Here is a 25377-nt window from a genome sequence, read left to right as displayed (position 1 = left end):
GATGTCAAACAATGGTACTTCATTAATAATTTTTTTTAAAAAGATGGCCCCAGTGTCACCCTGAAACAGCCTGCCTTGCCAGAGAATGAATCCACCCCAAGGAAATGGGCTTTTCAGGGAAGTGACTTCCTGAGATCTGGCCTTTGAGGCTTCAACCTTTCTTTTTCACCCTTTTATTGGTATATTCTCTTCATGTTGTCCTTTTTTATTTTAGTATAGAACCTCAGTCCATAAGGGTTCAGAATGACTTTGTTGTTTTTTTCTTCCCCATTATTCTTTTTTGCTTGGATTTTTTTTTTTTTATTTAAACAAAGGCGGGAGGGATCTTTTTTTTTTTTTTTCCTTAAGATATATTTATTTATTTATTTATGCAAGCACTGGGTACAGTCAGAAGCGCTGGAGGGTGAGAGAATTCACCAGAGCCAGAGCGGAGAGTAGAACAGGCAGACCGACCAAGTACACTGCTGAGGGGAGCAGCGGGCGGCAGGAGAGGTCTGCAGGGGCTGCGGGCAGCTTTGCAACCCAGCACTCAACCACTGCGCCACCAGGGAGGCCCTTTGCTTGGATTCTTGACCCATTAATCACTTCTAAGTTGAAATGTACCTTGCCAAAGTTATTAAATTTTGGCTTGAGTAATTTCCCAGATTTTTCAGTAAATACATATTGAATGAATGGATTTTTCCCAGGACCTTATCATTGAATTTTCTCTTCTGTGCCATTTAGGCAGCTAAATAAATTTTATAGGAGGTTATTTTTATAGCCTACCAGTCATACATTATTTCCTCCTCCAGCCTTTTGTCCATGTGTTTTCACTCTTCTCCCTACTTTTCCTGACTGAGCCTAATTGATGCCTCATATCCCTCAAGTCTCAGTTCAGGTAACAGTGTCCTCAGTAGTGCTGATACCCTTCTACTACCAGGCCAGAGATGTTCCCTTTCATGTGGGTTCCCAGCATCCTTAGCGTACCCATGCTCAGCACTTGCCTCATTCTGTTGAGATAGCAAGGTTATCTGTTTGTGGTCAGTCTCCCATGTGGTTCCGTAGTGATAGAGAACGTCTCTTGGTTTTGCATCCCTAGTATACCTAACTCAGTGCATTTGATAAATGTTTATTGACCTGAATTTATGGTGGGTCAAAAAGATAAATCAGGCAGAAATAACATCTCTTCACGTAATTTTCAACTCATTACAATGTTGACATTGTGTAAAGCCCATAATTATGGCTTATGATTTGTAGAAAGAACACACCCATTATAATTTAATCAGTATTTGTAAAATTTTTGTTTTAGTCTGCCCTTCAGATATTTTTGAAAACTTTGTCACCTTGGAATGAGCATTATATTGACCCTTCAGAGTATTCCATACCACTCCAGTCTAATGGCACCAGTAAGGATATTCTATAAATCATGTCATCTAGCAAAAAGACTTTTTGCAGTTCTATATTCATTTCTTAAATGTTAATTTTTGATTAATGATTTATTTTACTCTTAAATTTTTTCATCAACAGACTGAAAATACCCCCTGATTGCACCACTGAATTAAATCATCATGCATATTTGTTTCTCCAAAGCACCTTTGACAAACATGACTTGGTAAGCTTTTAGTTGCAATTTTCTGTGACATATGGTAAAATGTTTTTCTGTGAATGTGTTAATTTCCTTTAGTGTTGGGGTGCTCAAATAGTCAAAAATTGCTCAAACTCTCTTAAATTAGCAAAATAATTTATTTTTTAAATTTTTTCTCAAGTGAAAAAATAGTTTTTGATAGACTCAGGTTCTCTTATATAAATATAAGGAATTTTCTTGGTAAAATTTTGTTTTTAGAAACATGCTTTACTAGACTGTGGGCTTGTATGTTTAGGAATTATTTTTTTAGATATCTAAACATTATGTTTACTTCCTTGTGTATTTTCAGGATAGAGACTGTGCTTTGTCACCTGATGAACTTAAAGATTTGTTTAAAGTTTTTCCTTACATACCTTGGGGGCCTGATGTGAATAACACAGTTTGTACTAATGAGAGAGGCTGGATAACATACCAGGGGTTCCTTTCCCAGTGGACGTGAGTACAGAGTTCACCTCTTTCCTCTAGAGTTACAGCTGGTTTTAAAATTATGGTGCATTGTATTCATCATTTTACAAATTTGTCAGATCTTACAGAATGTTTCAGTCATCACTTACCTGTAAGCAGGATTTTTAGTCCTGCTGTTCTGTCTAAGATGAACTTTAGATATTCTATAAATTTGCCAGGAAGGGATGTGTTTAGTTTTGGATGATTTACAGGGAAACAGTAAAAAGTCTTACATCAAAACTGAATGAAATTTTAGTACTTTTTTGAGTAAAGGAGTTGGAATCATTGTTATTACATGTGATTCAGAATATGTGGAGGCATATTTTACTTGATACTGAGAACTTATTTTGAGATTTTCTGTATTGTCATTTTTAATACACTCTTAGATTTAGTGGGGGTTTATTCTACATGTAGTTACAACATGATTGACATTGTATCTAGTCTGCTAAGGAAATCCTCTGGTCTTGCATAATGACATAATTACTTTGGTTTTGATGAGACTACCTTTCTCAACACTAAGATCTAGTGTTCTTTTAATCATAAGAATAACTAATTTCAAGTACCTTTTAATTATCTTTGCACCTTTTGCAAACTTTTAAAAATTTAATTGTCATTAGATTCTCCAATAGCCAATGTTTGCAATACACTATGTAACTTGAGAAGCAAATAATACAATATTCCTGCTCTAGATTTTACCAACATTTACTGCTCATCTATATGGCCTTGCTCTCTCTGGGCAGATAGAGTAAATATAGGAATTTCCCTCCCACCGTATTGCATTTTTCTCCCTTTTGTCTCTGCTTCAAGAGTGGCACTGTAGGTCCAGACACTATGGAAAGCGCTTTGGAGGTTCCTCAGAACACTAAAAATGGGTCTATCAGATGATCCAGTGATCCCACTCCTAGGAATATAACCACAGGACACAAAAACACTAATTCTAAAGAAAAACCTCCACTCCTATGTTTATTGCAGCACTGCTTACAAAAGCCAAGATATGGAAACAACCCATAGATGGATGGCTATGGAATATTACTCAGTGATCAAAAAGACAAACTCATGCCATTTGTGGCAATGAGGATGGAACTGGAAATGATAATGCTAGCTGAAATTAGTGAGAAGGAAAAAGATAAATAACGGCTGGGCTCATTTACATGTAGAATATAGAGAAACCAAATGAAAGATCAAGAAAAAGTCAAAACTAGCAAGCTGTCTGGGCCTCCCCTGATGGCACAGTGGTTGAACGCTGGGTTGCAAAGCTGCCCACAGCCTCTGTAGCGTCAGTTCAATACCCGGCGGCTGGGCGAGGGTTCCACATGGTGCACAGACCTCTCCTGCCATGCCCGCTGCTCCCCTCAGCAGTGTACTTTGTCAGTCTGCCTGCTCTGCTCTCCCCTCTGGCTCTGGTGAATTCTCTCACCCTCCCGCGCTTTTGACTATACCCAGTGCTTGTATAAATAAATAAATAAATAAATAAATAAAGCCTTGTATTTAAAAAAAAGAAAAAAAAAACTAGCAAACTGTCATAGAACTGAGGCATACAGCAAAGGAAGGGGTGGGAAGGGGAGACAATGGGAGGGAAGAGCATAAGGGAATATGGTGATGGTTCACGGGTGATACGGTGGCAGAACTATGGGGACTACAATGATATAAGAAAAACATTTTAATTTAAAAAAGAATGGCAGGATCAAGAAGATGTGGTACATATATACCATGGAATATTACTCAGCATTCAAAAAAGATAAAAACATGCAATTTGCAGCAACATGGATGGCGCTGGAAGGGATCATGCTCAGCGAAATAAGCCAAAAAGAAAAAGAAAAATACCGGATGGTCTCACTCATAGCAGGAATCTAGAGAACTTAAATAAGGGACCAGGAAAATGAATATAAGAAAGTGAAAATCAAAATCAACAGAAAACTATGAACCAGAGACAGTGTTTGGGGGGTGGGGGGCGGGAGGGGAAGGATTGGGGTCAGAATGGGGCGTTTGCAATTGTATGGGGGAATATAAAAATAAAATTTATTATTTAAAAAAAAATAAATAAATAAAAAAGAATGGCAGTATAAGAGGAAAACCACAGTTGGATATTTGGGAAATTAAGTCTTTAAAAATGATCTGGGTCTTTTTGTGAAATTATTTGAACTTTTGGACTTTTTTTCGATAAATGTTTACTCAGGACATTCTCTTTTCCAGACTCACAACCTATTTAGATGTACAGCGGTGCCTGGAGTATCTGGGTTATCTAGGCTATTCAATACTGACTGAACAGGAGTCGCAAGCTTCAGCCATTACAGGTACAAATCTGAGTACTGTTCAGTTGATGATTAGAAATATTTTTTATGATTTCAGTTTCATGTATTAAAGAGTAAAAACAAATTCATCTTCATTAGTCTTCCATGTCTACACTTTTTATTTCCCTTTTGAGTTAAGATGCTCAATTTTGTTGTTTATCAAAAAAGAAAGTATGGGTTTACTTTTGTTTTACCCCTGAGTATATCCTGCCAATGAAAGTCAGAAAGACTGTGGGTATTAAAAGCCTTTACTTTCTTTAGTTTAGCTTTCTTTAAATGTTAAAATAATGCCTACATTCTTTTCACAAATCTTTTCCCTTTGCAAAATAGGAGTGGCAGCTCTCCTGTCCACCTGTGACTATGCAAGTGCTCTCTTTTTCTTAATAAACCTGTCTTTTCAAAATGTAAAAAAATAAAACAATGCCTGTTAAACGTGATCCGGATATTGAACTAATTGTACATTTCTTGACTTTGTAACCATTTTCCACATTAATAAGTCTTTTGCAGATCTTGTAATAGTAACCAGGCTTTCTTGCCAAGCAGTGTGCTCCCCTTCAAACCCATAGGTATAGGAATAACAAATTAGGGAACAATCGATTCAAAAGCTTCTTCCATCCTAATTGTGAGGGGAAATGCCATATCTTACAGGAAGCTTCAGGCAAGAAGGCCTATCTAAAATTCACAGAACAAGTACCCTTAAAGTGCTTATTAATCAATTATACAGCATTTAATTCAAATAATAAGAAACTAATGTACAAAGAATAGGAAACTAATTGCTAGACAGCTTGAGGTTCTTTCATACAGTACAATATTGTGGATATCCTTCTGTATAAATAAGTATACTTCTGTGTATCTTTAATATTAAATAATGTGTCATTATATAGATGTTCTATAACTTATTTAATTGTCCCATAATGATTGTATTTTTTGTCATCTTTTTAGCTTTTTTGCTACTATAAATCATGCCTCCAGTGAGCTTTGTTTGTTGTAGTCGAATCTTTGGGTCCAGCTTAAGGACTCTGTACCTCAGGAAGGGATAGATGCCCCACTGCTCTGCTGATACAGCTTTGTCTCCTGGCCTGCATCTTTTACTGATTTACATTTGAAAGGCCAGTTTACCACCAGAGTACAGATCCCTTTTCCATTTATAGATCCAAGAATAGCATCTTTTAGTTTGTAATTTGTTAAGGCAACTTATCACAGAGGGAAAAAAAACAAAAGACGGATATAATAGTTCATTATTCATTGTAATTTTCATTCACTTTTATCATTTTCCTTATGAAAATATGCTACTTATTTTTTTTTTTAAGATTTATATATTTATTGGGCCTCCCCAGTGGCGCAGCGGTTGAGCGCTGGGTTGCGAAGCTGCCCGCGGCCTCAGCAGCGCCGGTTCGATCCCCGGCTGCTCCCCGGCCACCGGAGGAGGGTCCCACATGGCGCGCAGACCTCTCCTGCCGCCTGCTGCTCCCCTCAGCAGTGTACATCGGTCCTTCTGCCTGCTCTGCTCCCCGCTCTGGCTCTGGTGAATTCTCTCACCCTCCCGCGTTTCTGACTGTACCCAGTGCATGTATAAAACAAAAACAAACAAACAAACAAATAAATAAAAGATTTATATATTTATTTATTTATACAAGCACTGGGTACAGTCAGAAGCACAGGAGGGTGAGTAAATTCACCAGAGCCAAAGCGGGGAGCAGAGCAGGCAGAAGGACCGAGGTACACTGCTGAGGGGAGCAGCGGGCAGCAGGAGAGGTCTGCGCGCCATGTGGGACCCTCCTCCGGTGGCCGGGGAGCAGCCGGGGATCGAACCGGCGCTGCGGAGGCTGTGGGCAGCTTCGCAACCCAGCGCTCAACCGCTGTGCCACCGGGGAGGCCCTGAAAATATGATACTTATTTTTAGATGAAATAGTTATCTGGGTCCTAGAAGCTCACTTTACAGCCAACTTTCAACAGTGTATCTTTTCCACTGAGGCCTGTTGGTGTTATATCTAGTACTTTATTTTTTTTTTTTTAAGATTTATTTATTATTTATACAAACACTGGGTACAGTCAGAAGCGCGGGAGGGTGAGAGAATTCACCAGAGCCAGCAGAGAGCAGAACAGGCAGAAGGACCGAAGTACACTGCTGAGGGGAGCAGCGGGCGGCAGGAGAGGTCTGCGCGCCTTGTGGGACCCTCCTCCGGTGGCCGGGGAGCAGCCGGGGATCGAACCGGTGCTGCAGAGGCTGCGGGCACGTTCGCAACCCGGCACTCAACCGCTGCGCCACCAGGGAGGCCCTATATCTAGTACTTTAATTCACAAATCTCTTGTCATATAGTTTATCAAACACTTCATAAAAGTCATAAATAGCACCATCCTATTGTAAAAACAGTGAAACAGGCTGAGTGTGTCTAAGCGGTGCATAATTAGTTCTTTTTCTTTTTTCTTTTTTTTTTTTTTTAGTAACAAGAGATAAAAAGATAGACCTTCAGAAAAAACAAACTCAAAGAAATGTGTTCAGATGTAATGTAATAGGGATGAAAAACTGTGGAAAAAGTGGCGTTCTTCAGGCTCTTCTTGGAAGAAACTTAATGGTGAGAGTTCTCAGAAAATAGAACTTTAACAAATTTTTATAGTCACAAGTTACATAATTTTTCAGAGCTATCAACTATGATTATTAGAACTCTGATCTATGTATGTTAGCAGAGTATTATTCAGGTATTGTTATATCTGAAGAATAACAATAATCTGTTGAATTGACTTTGTTTCATTGATATTAGCTACCATTTGTCCCTTTTTTTAAACTTTGTTTAGGTGGGGATTAAATGAATACACATTTGAAAGCACCTAATATAGATATTATCTTAAAGTAAATGTACAGTAAATATTTCAAATACTCAAATATTACTGATGCTCTAATTCTGACCACTTACTGCCTTGAGTAAGGAGATTGACTTATTACATAAGGAGAAAGGCTCCTTACAAGCCTCTTATCAGACCAAATTTTAGTATATTGAGAATTGCCAGTAGGTGGCTCTGGAATATGCCTTCAGCAATATTGTTTACTTCCCTTTCAGCTACTGCTTTCACTTTATGCAAAGCAAATGCATCTTTTCTCTTAGACCTTAAGAACTCGGAAACAAAAAAATAAGTATCCTCTTTGTACCAACAGAGAATACATAATATAGACAGGAATACCCTTTTCGTTATGACATGCCCACTTATGTACACAAAGTGCTTATGAAAACTGGTTGCTGTAATTTCTTACTGTAAATATTGAGATTTTGGGTTATTTTCAGAGGCAGAAGAAAATTCGTGATGATCATAAATCCTACTATGCAATAAACACTGTTTATGTATATGGACAAGAGAAATACTTGTTGGTAAGAACTTCTCTGGCATATAAAGATTATAAATTTTTAGTACATTTTAAAATGGCTCTTTGAAAGCAGTTGCGTTTAATTTAATGGCTCTGTATAGAACTTATGTGATTTTTTTTTTCACTTGGTTTATTGATTGGGATTAATTGTAATTCTCTATCTCTGTGGTGATTACATGAGTATAGATAAAAAGTAAAAATTTGTGTGCATAATTATATGTTTTATACCACAATAAGAAAGTAATATGAAAGATATAACTCCCCTTTATTCTTTTCTCCATTCTTAGTTTTAAAAATTATATCTCTTCTGTTGACTAGAAATTAATATAGGTAGTATAGGTAGTTTGTAATCTGCATCAAGTTTTACCTGTTTTAGCACAGAGGAATATCGTTAATAAAGGTGTTAATCTAAAAAACAAAAATGAATGAGAGAAGGGTGTGACTGAAAAGATAGATGTAGAGAATGTATGTAAAGACTTTCTTTTTATATGCATCATTACATGTTAGCTTCTGTAGAAATTTAGTCACCATTTTTAATCCACTAAATCAAAAATTACTTGCTTAACTACACTTTCTACATCTGAAAATGGTCTCAAGAGTTATCCTTAACTAGTATTTTTTTATTACAAAGTTAGATAGGAAGACATCATGACTTTATATTCAATATTATACTTAAGTTTCTCATTCTGGTTTTCATTTTACAAGTTGCATGATATCTCAGAATCGGAATTTCTAACTGAAGCTGAGATCATTTGTGATGTTGTGTGCCTGGTGTATGACGTCAGTAATCCCAAATCCTTTGAATACTGTGCCAGGATTTTTAAGGTTTGTGCTCTTTTTGGTCTTTAAGTTTAAATTTCATGGCGTTTAATGAAATTGAAATGGTTTTTCTAACCAGGGAAATGCAAGAAAATCATTCGGGGAGCTTTTAAAGATGCATGCATTTGTGTCCTATCCCATTCTAAGATGGTAGACATCTGACATCTGTATTTTTTTAAATATTTTCCCTCCACATATGACTGATTTGCAGTCTTGATTAAGAACCTCTACATTGCTGGAATGTCTTCTTGACTCTTAGTAATATATATGGATTATATTTTGCCTGTTACACCAAAAATAGTAATAACCAGAGAAGGGTCTCAGTCAGAGTTGAATAGTTATCAGTCACTTTGAAATTATCAACAAGATTCAATGGAAGTAAAGGAATTTATTCTAGCATTGTTTTTCATACCAAACAGACTGTAAATAATCCATTTGTCTAAAAATACCAAATTAAGATGAAATAATCCAGCCACCATTTAAAATAATGGTCTTGGGCCTCCCCTGGTGGCACAGAGGTTGAGTGCTGGGCTGCGAAGCTGCCCTCAGCCTCTGCAGTACTGGTTCGATCCCCGGCCGCCAGCGAGAGTCCCACATGGCGTGACAGACCTCTCCTGCCGCACCTGCTGCTCCCTTCATCAGTGTGTTTCGTCAGTCTACCTGTTCTGTTCCCCACTCTGGCTCTGGTGAATTCTCTCATCCTCCCACGATTCTGACTGTACCCAGTGCTTATATAAATAAATAAATAAATAAATAAATAAATAAATCTTTAAAAAAAAAAAAAAAGGTCTTGAATTCTGAAAACATGGAAGATTCAGTATTTTTTTTTTAAGAATTTTTTTTTTTAAAGATTTATTTATTTATTTATACAAGCACTGGGTATAGTCAGAAGCGCGGGAGGGTGAGAGAATTCACCAGAGCACGAGCAGGGAGCAGAGCAGGCAGAAGGACCGAAGTACACTGCTGAAGGGAGCAGCGGGCGGCAGGAGAGGTCCGTGCGCGCCATGTGGGACCCCCCTCCGGTGACCAGGGAGCAGCCGGGGATCGAACCGGACTGAAAAGCTGCTGGCAGCTTCGCAACCCAGCGCTCAACCGCTGCGCCACCATCTGCAGCATGAGTTCAATCTCCAGCCTGCCAGGGAGAAACCCACATGGCAAGGCAGACCTCTCCTGTCCTGCCCGCTTCTCCCCTCAGCAGTGTATTTCAGTCAGTCTGCCTGTTCTGTTCCCTACTCTGTCTCTGGTGAGTCCTCTCACCACCCCCAACGCCTCTGGCCTGTACCCCAGTTCTTGTATGCATAAGTAAAATTTTTTTTTTAAAAAAAATATTTTTTTTAAAAAAATATTTTTTTTTAAAAAAATAGTGTGCTAGGATAGAGGAGTTTAAGTGGATTTCTCTTTATTTCAGGTATTATGTCTTTTAATGAAAAATACATTATTTTTCAAATTGTAGTGAATCTGAAAAATCACAGTTTGTGTTATTATCATTGTTAGGAAAGTAGGAAACTAATGCTTGTCTCATTATGAGACTGATCTGAACTATCGCCAATCTTTGCTGCTTTGTTCCGTTGCATTTTGAAGCTAATTTGATGCTTTGCCTATCCAGAGAAAATTTTTAGTGCACGTTTAATAAAATTTGAACTTGTTGTCATATTATGATCTCATTTTTTATTCCACAGCAACACTTTATGGACAGCAGAATACCTTGCTTAATCATAGCTGCAAAGTCAGACCTGCATGAAGTTAAACAAGAATATAGTATTTCACCTACTGATTTCTGCAGGAAACACAAAATGCCTCCACCACAAGCCTTCACTTGCAATACTGCTGATGCACCCAGTAAAGATATCTTTGTTAAATTGACGACAATGGCCATGTACCCGTAAGTACTTGCTCTGCCATCGTGTTTATGTTGCATGGTTCATAACCACATTGCATGCCATTATTAGCCATGAGGGTGGAATCTTTGTCACATATAAGTTGTTCAGCAACAGAAAGAGACTTTGTAATGAGAAGGAGCAAATTTGAGCTGATACAAGTTTGGTTGGGTGATAGAAAGAAATTATTTAAACAGTGCTTCTGACAATATTGGTATTTTTTTGAGCAGGTTATAACTGTCTTAATGAGACTAGTACAAAGGAACTCAGCCCCTCACCCAGCATTAAAAAAATAGTCTTGCCGCAATAAAATGGGATTGGCATCATGTTATTTCATACTTACAGGGCATTTCCATATGAACAAAAAGTTCATTTTAACAATTTTTTGGTTGATTAATCGACCTTGAATATGTGAAGGATTCTAAAACCTTTTATTTAATTGACATTTAAATATAGGTATTTTGAGTTCTGCATATAATGTCTTTAAGTTCTTTAAAAGGTAGATGTAATTGGAATTCCTACTATGTAAATGTTTTACATTAAGTGTTATGAACCACAATTTTATGTACATTTATTATATATCTACACATACATTTGCACAAGCACATAACTGTGGATATATTCATAGTGTATTAACTGCCTTAAAATTGCATGGTTCTTAATGGCATTCTCAAATACTATGTTTGTATAAATGCTGTTTCGTAACAAGGTAGTTTTTCAGGCAGTGCGTTTCTTAGAACTTTATAGTTTATTATGTTATCAGGTTAGTCTATAAATTATTTTTATTATGAAAACTACAATATAAAATAGTAATAGACATTGCTATAAATTGAGGTTTTTCAGAAAAGTATTAATTTGTACAGGTTTTTCAAGTCAGAGCTAATTTTACTGCTATTCCATTGACATACTTTTTTTTTAAAATGCAGCACACCCTTGAAATCCTGTTTTTATTAGAAGAGAAGTCATTCCTATTACAATAAGATAAGCAAAACCATATTTATGTTTTACCTTTGCTTTAAAACTCTCATGTATGTTATCTACAGAGAGGATCATTACAGAGACAGACTCTCCCGAGACATGGGCAACACTGATAGAATAGAGAATTTGAGAAAAATCTGGGTCTTTCTAAAAACTGCTTTGTAAGTTACTTTTTCTTTATGACTTCTGTGGGAATTTGTTGACATTTTCTTACAGGATAACCAAATCTCCTCTCTTGCCATAATTAATATTTCATAATTATCCAGAAACGCACTGCTTGGTCAGGCTTACTGCCTAACTGTATATTATGGTTTTTGTTTTTGGTTTTTTTATTATGTGAATGTACTGTTTTAATTTTATAAATAATGGCAATTGTGTTTTAGATTTGCACCTTTAAAACGCTGTACTGCAATTCTTGTGTGTGTGTATATGTGTGTGTGTGTATATGATAAATGTACATACATGGACACTTGTTTATATAGTCAATCCCAAACTACTTCTCATGAAGCATCTCCCTGTTGCTAAGCATACTTTGCATCCCTCCTTTTTGGTGGGTGGAGCCTGTGTATGTTGAAGAGTCAGGTTCAATTTATAAAATAACAGATGGATTCCAGTATGACAGCTGCAGTGACTTATGTGATATGTTTATCACAAGTCAAGTTTTAAAAAAGGAATGTCTTGAGCCAATATGATGAGTTTTTTAAAAAAATTAATCCTTGTTTTTCTTCATGTTGGGAATTAGGCCTTATTGGTATGCTGCTAATCTCCACAACCATGTCACCTTATGCTGTGGTGTCACCAGATCTCACAAGCTAAGCCAAGTCAGATTGGGTCACTTCTTTGAGAAGCCTCTAAAAAAATGTTCAGGTGTTAAAGGAAGTGATGGCATTGATTCATCAGGTGGCGCCCTTCTGAGTTGGTTCTGCGCTAGTAGCTCTTCAGGGGTGGTGTGATGGCTTTGTATATCTGAGTGGCTCTGACCACTGAGCAGTCATTGGAGACCCCCTATTTTTGTTGTTAGGGTGAAGGTGAGGTGGGTGGCCCCATGTGTCTTTAACAACTAGAACAACTCCACTCAACCAGAAAGGAGTCAGAAAGCCTCCCTAAATTTCTTACCTGATATCAATTGGATCCATTGTTGATGATTTTTACGTCCTTACCCAGAGCTTCCATACAATCATACTTAGCTGCTGTGTTTTAGTAGCAGATAAAATTGTATTTTGTTCCAGTGGAAATTTATGAAGCACTTTGATTTCCTTTGGGAGCCAGGGTGCTTGATGAATTAAAGACGATGTTGTTCATATCTTCTCAGGGTTGAATATACTCGTCTTTTATTCTTTTGTGTATTTGTCACTCTTCTCCTTCCTGGTTTTCAGGCATGTGTGTGTGCTGAGGGAGGAGGAGGGAATGGCATTTAAATGCTAGTAAACTTTGTCCTTTTGATGGGTGCTATGGCTTACTCAGTTTTTCTTTTTTATTAATTTAGATGAGGGTGCCATCTATTGCTGTGCATATTTATTCCACTAAAACTCTTGTGATGATAATTCCATCCCCCCTCCAAAAAAAAAAAAAAAAAGCAAAAGCGTTAGCTAATTTTCCTTAGATTTTCTATAGGGAGGGAGGAGGGAGCTATTGCTTTTTATTACATTTTTGGTAAATGTGGAATTCTGCACAACTTTAGCATGCCCCACACTATCCTTTTCCTTAGTGTTGCTTATGCCTAAATCTTTTTTTTTAAGTTGGCACACCCTGACTTGTGCCATATTTGTAAGTAAGAACTCAACACCTGTCCTTCTGTGTGTTTTCGCAGCCATGCCCGGTTACGCTGTATGTGCACCTGCAACAGGTGTACATTTTGCATCTGTCAGAACTTCCTCAACTCAGACTTGCTGCAATCTGTAAAGAACAAAATCTTCACTGCAGTTCTTAACAGGTTCTTAACTTTATTTACTGGGTACCAGGCATTCTGTTAAAATACAAAAGAAAAAAGTGGATAACTATTATACAGATACTATAAAGACAACAAGCTGACCAATACCCAACTAACTTCCACTAAAATTCTCACTATGGTGACAGTGTTTAGTTTTGGAATCATCCTAGAGTTTTTAAATTTAATAGATATATTTAGGGAACTATAAAATAACATTTTGGATCTTTTTCCTTAAGGAAGTTGAAGTACCTCATTTTAGAGAATAGTATGTGTTAGGAAGATTAAAATCTTTTGGCTGAGTTATAGAAATAAACAAGGATTTGTCATATAGTAAGGAAAAGACATTGATCCCAAATGTTATGTAGTACTCAACTTACATTTAAATCAACTTATGGAAACCATATTGATGTGAGCAATATTTTGGGTTTGAAATGTTCCTGTATTATTGGAATCCCCTTCTAATCATGATTTACTTTTATTTTTAAGTACCTGGAATGTTTTTTGAAGGAACATGGTTTCTAGAAATGAGTATAACAGCTACCTTTAAGGACTTAAAGAAATACATAAAAGAAAAGATCTGTTGTTCTAGTTTTTGAGGTCTTTATAATAGAGTCCAAAACATGAAATATCTCTAGAAAGTAGTAGGTTTTTCTAAAAAAGAAAGAAAAACAAAACAAAAAAAAAAACCCTCAAAACAATGAACTCGGAAGGTTATGTTCTTATTCTGGTCATGTTTCCTTTGTTCAAATTGATTTTATATTTTGTGAGCACTTGATTTAATGTAAAATTCAATGTGTCTAAGGATGAATTGGGTTTTTTAAATCATTCAGATGTCAGTGGAAGCTGAGCTTGATTAAGACAAATGATCAGGTTCTGTAATAAATTTTGAGTACAGCTGGGTCAGTTATTTGGCTTGCTATTGGTCTGTCTCCAAGGGTGAGGTGCAGACTACCAAGTGAGTAGGATATTTTATGTTTACCAGAAATATAGTAGAGAACGCTATAAAAAAATGAGACTCTTAGGTGAATCAGAAACTTTGAAGGCATTCCAGAAGAGTTTCAGTGATGTTTTGAGCACCATGCTCTGGAATAAGAATGCAGACATTTAAGATGACTGCTTTGAAGGAATCACCATACTCACTTGGTGGTAAAGTTCTACCTCTATTCTTTGACCGACATTTTATAAAACAGGAACACAGACAGATATTCTCATGATGACTGCCTGAGAAAGTGCAAGACTAGTTTAAACTAAACAAGATTTAGGAGCTTTGGTATTGGAAATGTTAGAGCTGGGTGAGATCCTGGAATTCAGCCTGCTAACCTCCCATTAGAATGCCTTCCTGCAAGCCTTCCTGAAAGTGCTGTTTATCTGCTCATGACTTTCCTCATTGGAGAGGGTTTTTGCTCTTGCTTTTTATTATTTTTTAACTAAAATGATTTCCCTATAACTTTCTCTCCTTTAGTTTTAGTTCTGCCCTTTAGAACAACACACGACTATTCTACTCCCTCTTCAACATAGCAATCCTTCAGACATTTGAAGACGGCCATCATGTCTTCCCTAATTTTCTCTTCTCCAGGTAGAACATCCCCATTTCTTTCAGCCTGTTCTTAAATTAGATGGTTTAGTAACCTCACCTTTCCTGGTTGTCCTCATCTGTTAGCCCCTTAGGGTTTCAGAGTACCTCTTTAAAGGTACCACTGAGAATGGAGAACAGTGCTCCCAGGTGTGATCTGACTAGTCCAGCACAGTGGGCTGTCATGTTCCACAGTTAGGGCAGCACCTGCCCACAGCATGTAAACTTTTTAGCAGCCCACTCCACTAATGATGCATATTAATCTTGGGGTTAATTAAAATCAGATATTTTTTATTTGCAGTCTGTTAAGGCAGTGACCCCTTCTCTCTAGTTATGTATTTGACAGTTTAGTTGACTCTTTAATACAAATACTTATGTATCTTTTTCAATTGTCATATTCTTCCTTTTGATCCATTTGTTCTAGCTCAGTCATTTCAAACATTATTTCTGTCATTTGTCCCATTGGTATCTCTTTCAGCACAGTGTTACTTGCAAATTTGGTAGATAGGTCTTTATCTTTCAAGTTATTGATTAAAAAAACGTTAATTTCCCTGAAATTAGAAAACGCTAAATAAAGTGAGTAAGCCCTTCATAATCCACTAGAGAACTCTTTCCCAGTGACACAGGTTCAGAATTCTTCAAGAAAGATTATTCTGTCAATTAAAAATATTTTATTACACAGCCCATATTTTCTTATCTTACAGGAGATTTCATGGAGGGCTTTTTGAAATCAGTACATAACTTCTGCCACATTCCTCTGTTCTACCAACATAATAATTTTATCTAAATAGGAAGTGACATCTATTTGATATCTTATTCATAGTGAATCTGCCTTGGCTACTAATATTGCTTATTATAAACCATCAGTTTTATTTATTCTGAAAGCTCTTGATTATCCATAAATTGTCTGTATCTTTAGTGACAGTTTTATTCTTAGGTTGGTTTAGTTGCTCCGTGCTCACTCATAGTAAATTAGTCTGTACAATAATCCTTGAAGAGAAATTACTACATGTTATCATATGTATAAGCTTGAAGTAATTTAATGGTAATGTCAGCATACATCACTGACATCTGGTAATCAAGAGTGGAAAGAATGAAAAAGATGAGGAAAACCAATGTGCCTTTCAAAGAGCTTCTTCCTCTTTCCTGTTAGTATTTTAATAATTTATTTTAAAGAAGTACAGTGGAAATAGAGGAATTTCTGATGAAGTTTCTTCTAGCTTATAAAAGGATATAGATCAGAGAGGTGGGTGTAGGAGCCTAAAGCCTAAGTGCCTATGGGATCTGGAAGAATGAGGGTGACCAGATAAAAAATAAGAAGGGATTCTGACTGGCCCGGCTTAAAGAAACAGCCACCATTCAGCTCTGGCCATTTGTTGTCCAGGCCTGGTATAGCCATGTCTTCCGGTTGATGAGCCACTAGAATTCATTGGTTTTATACGAAATTTCCTGTTATTTAAATAATGGCAATTAAATTTAAATAATTTTACATTTTAATCTAATCAGAATAAATAGTGTGTTTACAGGCTACTAGTTTGCAACCTCACAGCCTAGAGTTGTGAAAATGCAGGTGTGGGGAAATATAAGGAATGAAAATATCTTTTATTTATCCCCTACTCCCAAATTTACTCCTCATGAAAAATTTATAAAAGTTACAGGGTAACAGGCAAGAATGGAATCACCTTTCCTTACTCTTTCTCAGGTTTTGGCACCGTTGGTGGCTGGTCACTGCAGCTATATCTTAAGGTTATATAAGTAGAAAAGGAATTGGTTTAGCAAAAGTCATTTGAGAATTTTCACTCTAGTTTAGTAAGAGAGGAGTCTCACTCAGCACTATATCTGATGTTTTTAGAAATCTGCCTGGTATTTGATTTAGAACTGTGAAAGAGCAGTTTTAAATTTTTTATTTAAGCAAAAAGCTTCATTAAGTGTCTGCAAAGAAATTAATATACAAACATTGATACGTGTATGTTGGTCTCAAATTAGTGCATTGTTTAGTGTGCTTGTAAAACTTTTGGTCAAAGAAATTGAAATTACTTCCAGAAGTAATTCTGGTTTGAGGCTACATTCTCCCCTTTGCTCATTATACCCCTTACTTTGATGTATTCATTCAATTCCTTGATTTAAGTACCTGCTTTAGGTAGCATCCTCCAGTTAACTGGGGCAAAATAAGATGAAATGGATGTAGATCGTCCATTAAGTGTCTTTCTATGTATTATGTTGTTAATTTTTTTTAAATGTTGGCTATATTCTCAGTAACCTTAGTCCCTCATGCTCAAAAAGTACTATAATTTATGATCATAAGAGGATGGAAGCCTAGTGAATTAATTTGTAATAAGACAGTTTCAACATATTTCATTTTTGAAAAGGTCCTTCTCCTTAACTATCTGTTTTTAACCAGAAAAGATGTCTTTTTTAAGTTTATTTACAGACACTATATGTTTGAAGTAAAAAGTAGTGATAAATTTTTTTCTTTCCAATTGAATGTATATAGATTTCAACATAATAGACTTACATATCTGACATGTAACACTGTTCTTTGGTAATTATGATCTCACTCTTCTGATCTGGACAGTTTTTGTTTTTCTTTAGAATAATTTACAAGTTACTATTTTAATTTAAATACATTTGGAAGATGATTAACTTGTGATCAGATGACTTTAACTTGGGGGGTTACTTTGATTTCAGATAATGTAATGAAATAGTGTAGTGGTACTCGGGAAAAAATGCCACATGATTATATTTTAAATTTTAAGTATCTGTTTAAATCTGGAAGTGTTAAAATGATTAGAGAGGAGTGAGCTTGATTGTTGGTTTGAACTACCCAGGATTTTTATTAAATACTTAAATTTCTCACTTCAAAACACACTTTCTTTGCATAAGGATGCTGTAATACTGTAGTGTGGTATGAAATTTGTCCTTTCCTTCAGTTGTTCATTTTCATTTGTTTATCTGTGGCCCTTAGTCATTTTTTTAAATTCCTCTAAATCCCTTCCCATCTAGATTTCTGTGTATAATCTTCCCACTTCTCCTAACCTATAATTTAACCAGTTATTTATTTTACAATTTTATTATTTTGGTGTGATTTTCTTTGATGTAAATAATTTGATTTTAGGATTTCTTTCATCCTATTTTATTATTAGCATAAGACATATAAACTGTGTTGCTTCTTAAGTTGGTGCAGCATTTTACTTTAGCATGGTTCATATTGAGTATTTATAGGGACCCAAATATATGGTGGACAATCACAGAGCCATTGTTTTTTTTTTTTACACTATTTTTATGTTTTTTTTACATTGGTTGTATGTGATGTTTCTTTTAGTCATTTGTTAATGACTTAACTTCATTCACTCATTTAGCCTTAATAGATCACATAAAATCCTCTTTTATATAGTTTAAAATCATGTTGCTTTTTTTAATATACTTAATAAAATCCTTGAGGGAGGATTTTATCATTGTCAGACCAAAATGAACTGCTTTTTCATAGGCTTGCCTTACAAAAAGGATAGTTTCCCAGATGTCTTATTATTATAGAGATCCTGTAAGAATTCTACATATTCATAGGATATTATGTATTAGTTAAGTACTGTGTCAGAGGAAGTTCATCCTTTGTTTCATTTCATATGAAACTTGTGTTTGTTTGACTGAAGGTCCTTATAAGGCTTTTCTTTGAGTTTAAATACATAGTAATATACTTAAAATTACACAAGAGCTTGTGTTATACATTTTCATTAAGCTGATTATAATTTAAAAATGTTTTGGTTAGTATATTGAAGAACACAACAAGGTGGAATTTGTCTATTCTATTCCTTAAGTATTAGTCCTAACATATGGATAATGGAGTATTTCCCATGTATCTGCCATCATCTAAGTTTTGATTCTTTTAATGTTTGATGAAACTTGGTGACATTAATACACACCTTTGTCCTTTTCCAAAGTATGTCCTATTTAGGCATGCTCAGTTAACAGTGTTCTTATGATTTGTTTTGCATTCATCTTTGTTGGACACTATGTTTTGATTTCTTAACCTATTTTGAGCAATATTTTACTAAAATATTCCCTACTTACTAGGTCAAATAGAATTGCCATTATTAAAATTGTTAGCAGTAACAGCATTATTATTAAAAATAATATTTTAAAATACTTCACCAGGCAGAAATATTGAAAGGATGAAAGCAGGGAGGTTTAGAAGACAAAGTAAATTTTTTTTTTAAGATTTATTTATTTATACAAGCACTGGGTACAGTCAGACGCCAGGGAGGGTGAGAGAATTCACCAGAGCCAGAGCGGGGAGCAGAACAGGCAGAAGGACCGAAGTACACTGCTGAGGGGAGCAGTGGGCGGCAGGAGAGGTCTGCACGCCATGTGGGACCCTCGCTGTTGGCCAGGGATCGAACCAGCGCTGCAGAGGCTGCAGGCAGCTTCGCAGCCCAGCGCTCCACCACTGCGCCACCAGGGGAGGCCCCAAAGTAGAATATTTTTAAACAGAAAACTTAAATACAATTTTGATGACCTCAGTTTAATTTTCAACCTTAGATCTATGTTTGCAAATAGGAAAAAGCTATATGTGATATGAACACTAGTAACTTTAAGTATTTTATTATAGTTAAATAGGCTATTTCAAAATATTAACGTAAAAATTTATATCCGAAATACATATATGGATAGAATTATAAAGCTATAAGCATTCATATTCATAACTTTGTATACCTGTGAGGTGTTTGGAAAGGATAAAATGGTGAAATGAGAAGAATGAAAAAAATAGGAATTTCAAATTTGTTTCAAAGAAGTTTTACAAGAGGAGTAATTGAATTGAGTGGAACTACTTTTCCTACAGTCTCTTAGCTTTGCTGCTTTTGATTATGTTCTACTGAACTTATCTTTCCTTTGTATAATAGGCTGTAATTTAAGCCAAGGTTAATTGATACTTGGACATTTCTGAATTCTCCCCCTTTCTCAAATCCTAATATTTACAAACTTTTAGGTCTCTGTAGTATAATTAATTTATCCCTGCTATAAAGCCCTATACAGGTTATGAACAGTAGTATTAAAAATACCCTATTTCGGATTAACTAGAATTTCAGTGAGTCCTTTAGAATTTGATTATTTTATGTTTCTAAATATTGTATTTGGTGATATTTCCTTTATTGATTATTGGGTAAATACACTGAATACATAAAAAGATTTTAGTTCATTTTTTTTAGAGTCATCATAAATTGCAGAGTTAATCAAAACCTTCCTAGAATGCCTTCTTTAAGGCATTCTGTGCAGAGATACATAGGAATTTTGTTAAAGGCCCTGTTACAGACCTTGCATGATTGTTTACACAAGTAGCTGTTAATTTAACTTTTTATTGCCTGAATTTGGGGACATTTCTTATTTTTACCTTATTAAGTAGCAGCCTTAATAAGACTCAAGTCCAAACATGTTGTTCAACTTCCACCTATATCAAGAAGCACTTGTCATCTGATAGATATATGGGCCCTCAGTACTTTTTAAGCCAAAAAGCCGGTATCCCACACTCATGAATTTTCTCCCTAAGAATGTAAAAGCACTGACAAGCTTCAAATGATTAATTAAGGTTATATTTCAGCATTTAGTCATTATTTCTTATGTTCTCAAAAGAATACTGCTGAGCTAAACTGTTTTAATCCACATAGATAAGAAAATGTGTTTCTAGTATAGCAGTTTATATTTTTAAAAAGAACCTTTAGGGCCTCCCTGGTGGCGCAGGGGTTAAGACAGCACTATGAAGCTATCCGCAGGCACTGCAGCAGCCACTGCAGCAACCACTAAAGCACGAGTTCAATCCCTGACCAGGGAGCTGACCCACATGGTGTAGCAGACCTCTCCTGTCTTGCCTACTGCTCCCCTCAGCAGTGTATTTCAGTACATAAGCCTGTTCTGTCTCTGGTGAATCCTCTCACCCCCTGTACCTCTGGCCTGTACCCCAGTTCTTGTATGCATAAATAAATCTTAAAATAAATAAATAAATAGAACCTTTATACATGCATACACACACACACATACAACACCATAAAATTCTCTATCTTTGAAAAACTATCTTAAATATAGAGAAAAGTCTTATATAATACAGAAAGATATTCATCACTTTAGTTATAGTCAGCACTAGAGATAGCCTTGTCTAAAAGACAAGAACCACATTTTTAATTAGTTACCTTATGTGATAGGACTGTAGGTGATTTTTTTTCTTCCTGTTTTTCTTTATTTTCCACATCTTAGTGTGCATATACTACCTTAATAGTCAAAAGAAAAACTTTAAGGAGAAAAAGTATGAAATAAGATTATAATTTATTCTGAAATGATATTTTATGAGTCAGTTTGAAAAATACACTTTTGAATTTGTAAAATAATTATTTTGCTTGAGTTTAGAAATGAGTTCAGAAGCGGCTTTATGAGACTGTTAGTCTGCTCCTTCTTGAGACCTGAAGTGACAAACATGGCTCAGTTCTTAATACTCAGGGAATACAATTAATATTGCACTTACTCGCTGTTTAGGTGTTGTGAGCTAACAAAGCAATGATGGATGAATGTGCCAACCATTATAAATGCATTCTCTTTTTTTTAAATAGAGTCTGGTTAGTGCAGCTTTTTAAATGAACATGGTCAAAGCATAAAATAGTTCTCTAAATAGTTTCCACCAAAAAAAAAAAAAAAAGTGTCTTAAACAACCTGTAACACTAATGGAGCCATTGAAATAAATTTTGAGTTAATAGTTACCATGTTTTTAATTAGCTATATTTTGAGCATGTTGTTTCTCATAAATATGAACTGTTTTACCTATTGAAGGCTATAGCTTGGGGAAAACAGTTAATAACTTAAAATGTAAAAGAAAACTAAGCAATAGAGTCAGCCAGAACGCATTTCATGAATGGTGGGACTTTCTTAAAATATAACAAAGGGAGCTATGTGGAAGATTCCATGGCTGAAGAATATGCAAAATAGTTTTGACTGATTTTAATATGGTTACAGCTAGCTTTAACCATAACCATTTTTCCCCATTGGAAAACTAAAATGTAAAAAAAAAAAAAAAAAAATGTATTCTCCATCAGTGAAGATGCATGAAACAGACTAAAATCGAAGCAAAAGCTCTAATGTACTTTTAGCCTGTGTTGGCACTTTAATTATATACATTTCTAATGACTTGGAGTTGTAAACTTGAAAACTCTCAACATATGTCCATGACACTTTATGAGTTTGGGATGTTGGCTTCAATTTTTCACAGATGTATATTGTAGTTTTTAGTAGTTTTAAATTAGAAGCATCTGTAAACTTCATGACTAATAATTGTTAGCCTCCTATGGTCACCACATACTGTCAAGTACTGTTATGGTTTTGCTTTCAAGGGCTTCTGTTAGTGTTTTGGATATACCAAGACCAGCCTCTGCGGGATATATAGAGAATTTTTGTAGCAGTCTTAGGTTTCCTTGCCTGGCACATGTGGCTTAAGAGTATATACAGATAGATTTTTTAAGTTTGGCAATTTGGTATAGAATATATTTGTTTTAAATAAAGAAAGCATGAGGTGCATCATATAGGGTAGCAACTCATAAATTATATGTGGGATATTTAATTGAGAGATGTTATTTTCAGTTCCCTTCTTTTTGTGAGCTCTGCTGTGAACTGCAAACTGTGTGCATGTGTATAAAAGGTTAAGAGCCCGGTTAGCTGAGTGGGGTGCCATGCTGTTAGCAGACGACGAAGGCAGTATTACTCACCAGGTGCACGCCGTCAGCTCTGTAGAAGATTCCATCTTCATGGAGTCATCCCATGGTCCACTTTTTCTTGAAGCCAGGTAACATTCCCCACAACTAGTGGGTTGACTTTGTTGGAGTTTTTCCAGTTGGAAAAACTAAAGCCACATATTCTCTCCCCTAACTCTAAAAAAAATAAAATTGCTTGTTGGAAGCACTAACTCACAAAGTGGAATGAACCTGTATTATCACTTTGCTTTGTAAAATAATAATTATGTAAGGAGTGATTAAAAAAAGAACTGGGAAAGATAAGGATTCGGAGTGCTGTGTGTTGTTTGGACATAGTGATAAGCATGGAGCACTCTGGCTTTAGGGAATGTACAGATTGCATTTTCTGATAACTAATCTGACTGTTCACTCATTGACTATTACTGAGGCAAAGCAGTTTTGTACAGTTTACATTCTTGGCTCTTAACTCTTTTGCATATGTCAGTGTCTTGGTGTTTTAATGATGTCTAACTTGCTCCAGATCTGTTTGTTTAACTTAAGTCCTAAAATATTCTCTGTAAGCTATGAATTCTGTAAGTTTTCTGTATCACTTCAATTGTGTTCACTTAACTAAAACTTCAGTGACACTTGAGTAAAATGTTCCAATCTTTGCTTTAAAGCTTTATCCTCTTCATGGTAAGCTGTCATACTTGAGACTCTTGAGGGTGCTTAGCAGTGTTATTAACTGAGCATGCTCACAAACTCAGTTTGTGGTACAGGCTGTCCCTGTTCTTGTCATGCATAATACAGCTTCTTTATGTCATTTACCTTCCAGTCCGTCATGTTCCATTATATCCTTTAGTTGATACCATTGTCACTGCTTGTCTGACTAACACCAAGGTTCGTTTTTTCATTTTGTTTCTTTCCTTGATCAGCAGTAACCAATTAATACAAACTTGGTAAATCTTCCCCTATCCCTTTGGGCTTTTTTTGGTAAATTTTTATGGGACTCAGTATTTTCAAAGTTGACTTTAAGCGTTGCTCTTGGAAAAGTATTGTCACTTGTCACTTAACTGCTTACAAGATAGCTTTCAGTTCCTGGAGACAGGAGATTGTACATTAATTTCCATGATATTGACTCTCAAAATTGGGAGATCTCAGTCTTACTTCTCATTTTGAAGGACAGTGGTGGTATTTAAAAGTGGTAGGTTGATTTGTCTCTACTTCCCATATGAAGAAAATGCATAAAATTTTAAAGGTTGTTTACTCCCAAATACTAGCTAATCGTAAAGACATTTATCTTTATTAATGTCTGCATTATATCTGAAGCTAATGATTAAGCAGTGTATACTGATGGTTTTTAGTAACATTTCTGTATGCAATTAGCCTGACAAGTGTGCTAATACTTCCCTAAAAGTAGACTGTTATGTAACTGGTATTTTCATACAAATCATGTTTTAAACATTAATTATATTTTCTGACTACAGGCACGTGACACAAGCTGACCTCAAGAGCTCCACGTTTTGGCTTCGAGCAAGTTTTGGTGCTACTGTTTTTGCAGTTTTGGGCTTTGCTATGTACAAAGCATTATTGAAACAGCGATGATTAAAAAACCACTGGCCCTACCAAAAAACAAATACTTTTATGTACATTCTGAATGCTTTAAATTCTGCTAGAAATATTGAGATATTTATACATGCAGAGTTACTTTATTAATATTTGTAATTCATGCATAAGAGTATTTTAATGATAGTTATAACTGCAGTATTGGCTAGCATATGGAAAGAAAACAGCTTAACAGCCAAACTAAAATGGCTAAATTTCAGAGGCCAAAAGGGAACATTTTGTAAATAATGTACATATTCAGGCAAGATCTGGTCTCCCAAACTGAGTTCTAGAAATGTTTCTAGACGTTTCTACATGGTATTGTTAGTGCTCAGTTGGCTCACTCTCCTAGGTTTAAGTCAGCTCAGAGATTGTATTTACTCATGGATCACTTATTTATTTCACATTTACTCAGAATGATCCTTTGGGTTAAGTATGTGAGGCACAATTTGCCATTTTCTCTCCGTTTTTAAAAACAAATGAGTGTCAGCTTACCAACACAACTTTCTTTCAGTCATTTATGGTAGGCCAGCCTTTAAGCCATTGTATAGCTGAGTGTGAGGCTCTCTTTTAAGGGAGCAATAAGCTAAAGACAACTAGCAGAGGCATTACCTATGAGATTATGTTGCTTCCTTTGTCAATATGTTGAATTTTATAGCCCTTTCAATCAAATGAGAAAAATAATTTGTATATTATCAATGTTTAAATAAACTGTCACCATTACTACTATTGAAATTCTTCCCAAAGTGTAAATCATTCTATAATGACTGTGTCTATTATAGTCTATTACAATAAATGCATGTGTCATGAAGTATTCTATATCTGCCTAGGATAACCTAGAAGCAGCACTTTTTTTAATGGTAAAATAAATCTAATAATTATAAACTCATGATATACCTATTTTTTCCATCATCAACCTTTTCAAGTATTTAAATAAATAACTGCTGTGTACTGTGATCTTGAGTTTTTTTGTCTTACAAAGTAAATATTTCTGTATTGATGTGAATGAAATTCTCTGGTTTCTATCATTTTTTACCTTGTAAATTATTTTTTGTCTAAAAATATAATAGTACTTATTAGGAGAGAAGACAAGTACGATTTGTATGTATAAGAGGAAATCTATTCTTAGAAAAGATGAATTGTTTATCCCTTTATACCTAATTAATATAGTT

The 25377-nt window shown here is 35.5% G+C and overlaps 1 protein-coding gene across 6 annotated transcripts in view; it reads left to right on the top strand.

Annotated features, from left to right (window-relative positions):
• The window catches only part of RHOT1 (ras homolog family member T1), a gene marked incomplete at both ends in the record, with an annotated part of 57934 nt that extends 33729 nt beyond the window's left edge, over nt 1-24205 (top strand). The window contains 11 exons of one of the 6 annotated variants that reach the window (XM_084236805.1): nt 1507-1591; nt 1914-2059; nt 4262-4362; nt 6805-6935; nt 7641-7724; nt 8426-8545; nt 10219-10421; nt 11460-11555; nt 13205-13327; nt 22570-22713; nt 24088-24205. In XM_084236805.1, the coding sequence (XP_084092931.1) occupies nt 1507-1591; nt 1914-2059; nt 4262-4362; nt 6805-6935; nt 7641-7724; nt 8426-8545; nt 10219-10421; nt 11460-11555; nt 13205-13327; nt 22570-22713; nt 24088-24205 (1351 nt within the window). The remainder of the gene's footprint in view (nt 1-1506; nt 1592-1913; nt 2060-4261; nt 4363-6804; nt 6936-7640; nt 7725-8425; nt 8546-10218; nt 10422-11459; nt 11556-13204; nt 13328-22569; nt 22714-24087) is intronic. The other 5 variants (XM_084236806.1, XM_084236807.1, XM_084236808.1 and 2 more) reach the window with 5 other exon arrangements.
• Nucleotides 24206-25377: the final 1172 nt, after the last annotated feature.

Source organism: Talpa europaea, assembly GCF_964194135.1.
Source record: "Talpa europaea genome assembly, chromosome: 7".
NCBI lineage: Eukaryota > Metazoa > Chordata > Mammalia > Eulipotyphla > Talpidae > Talpa > Talpa europaea.
Note: the sequence above shows the minus strand (reverse complement) of the source record. Positions and strands in the feature narration are given on the sequence as shown.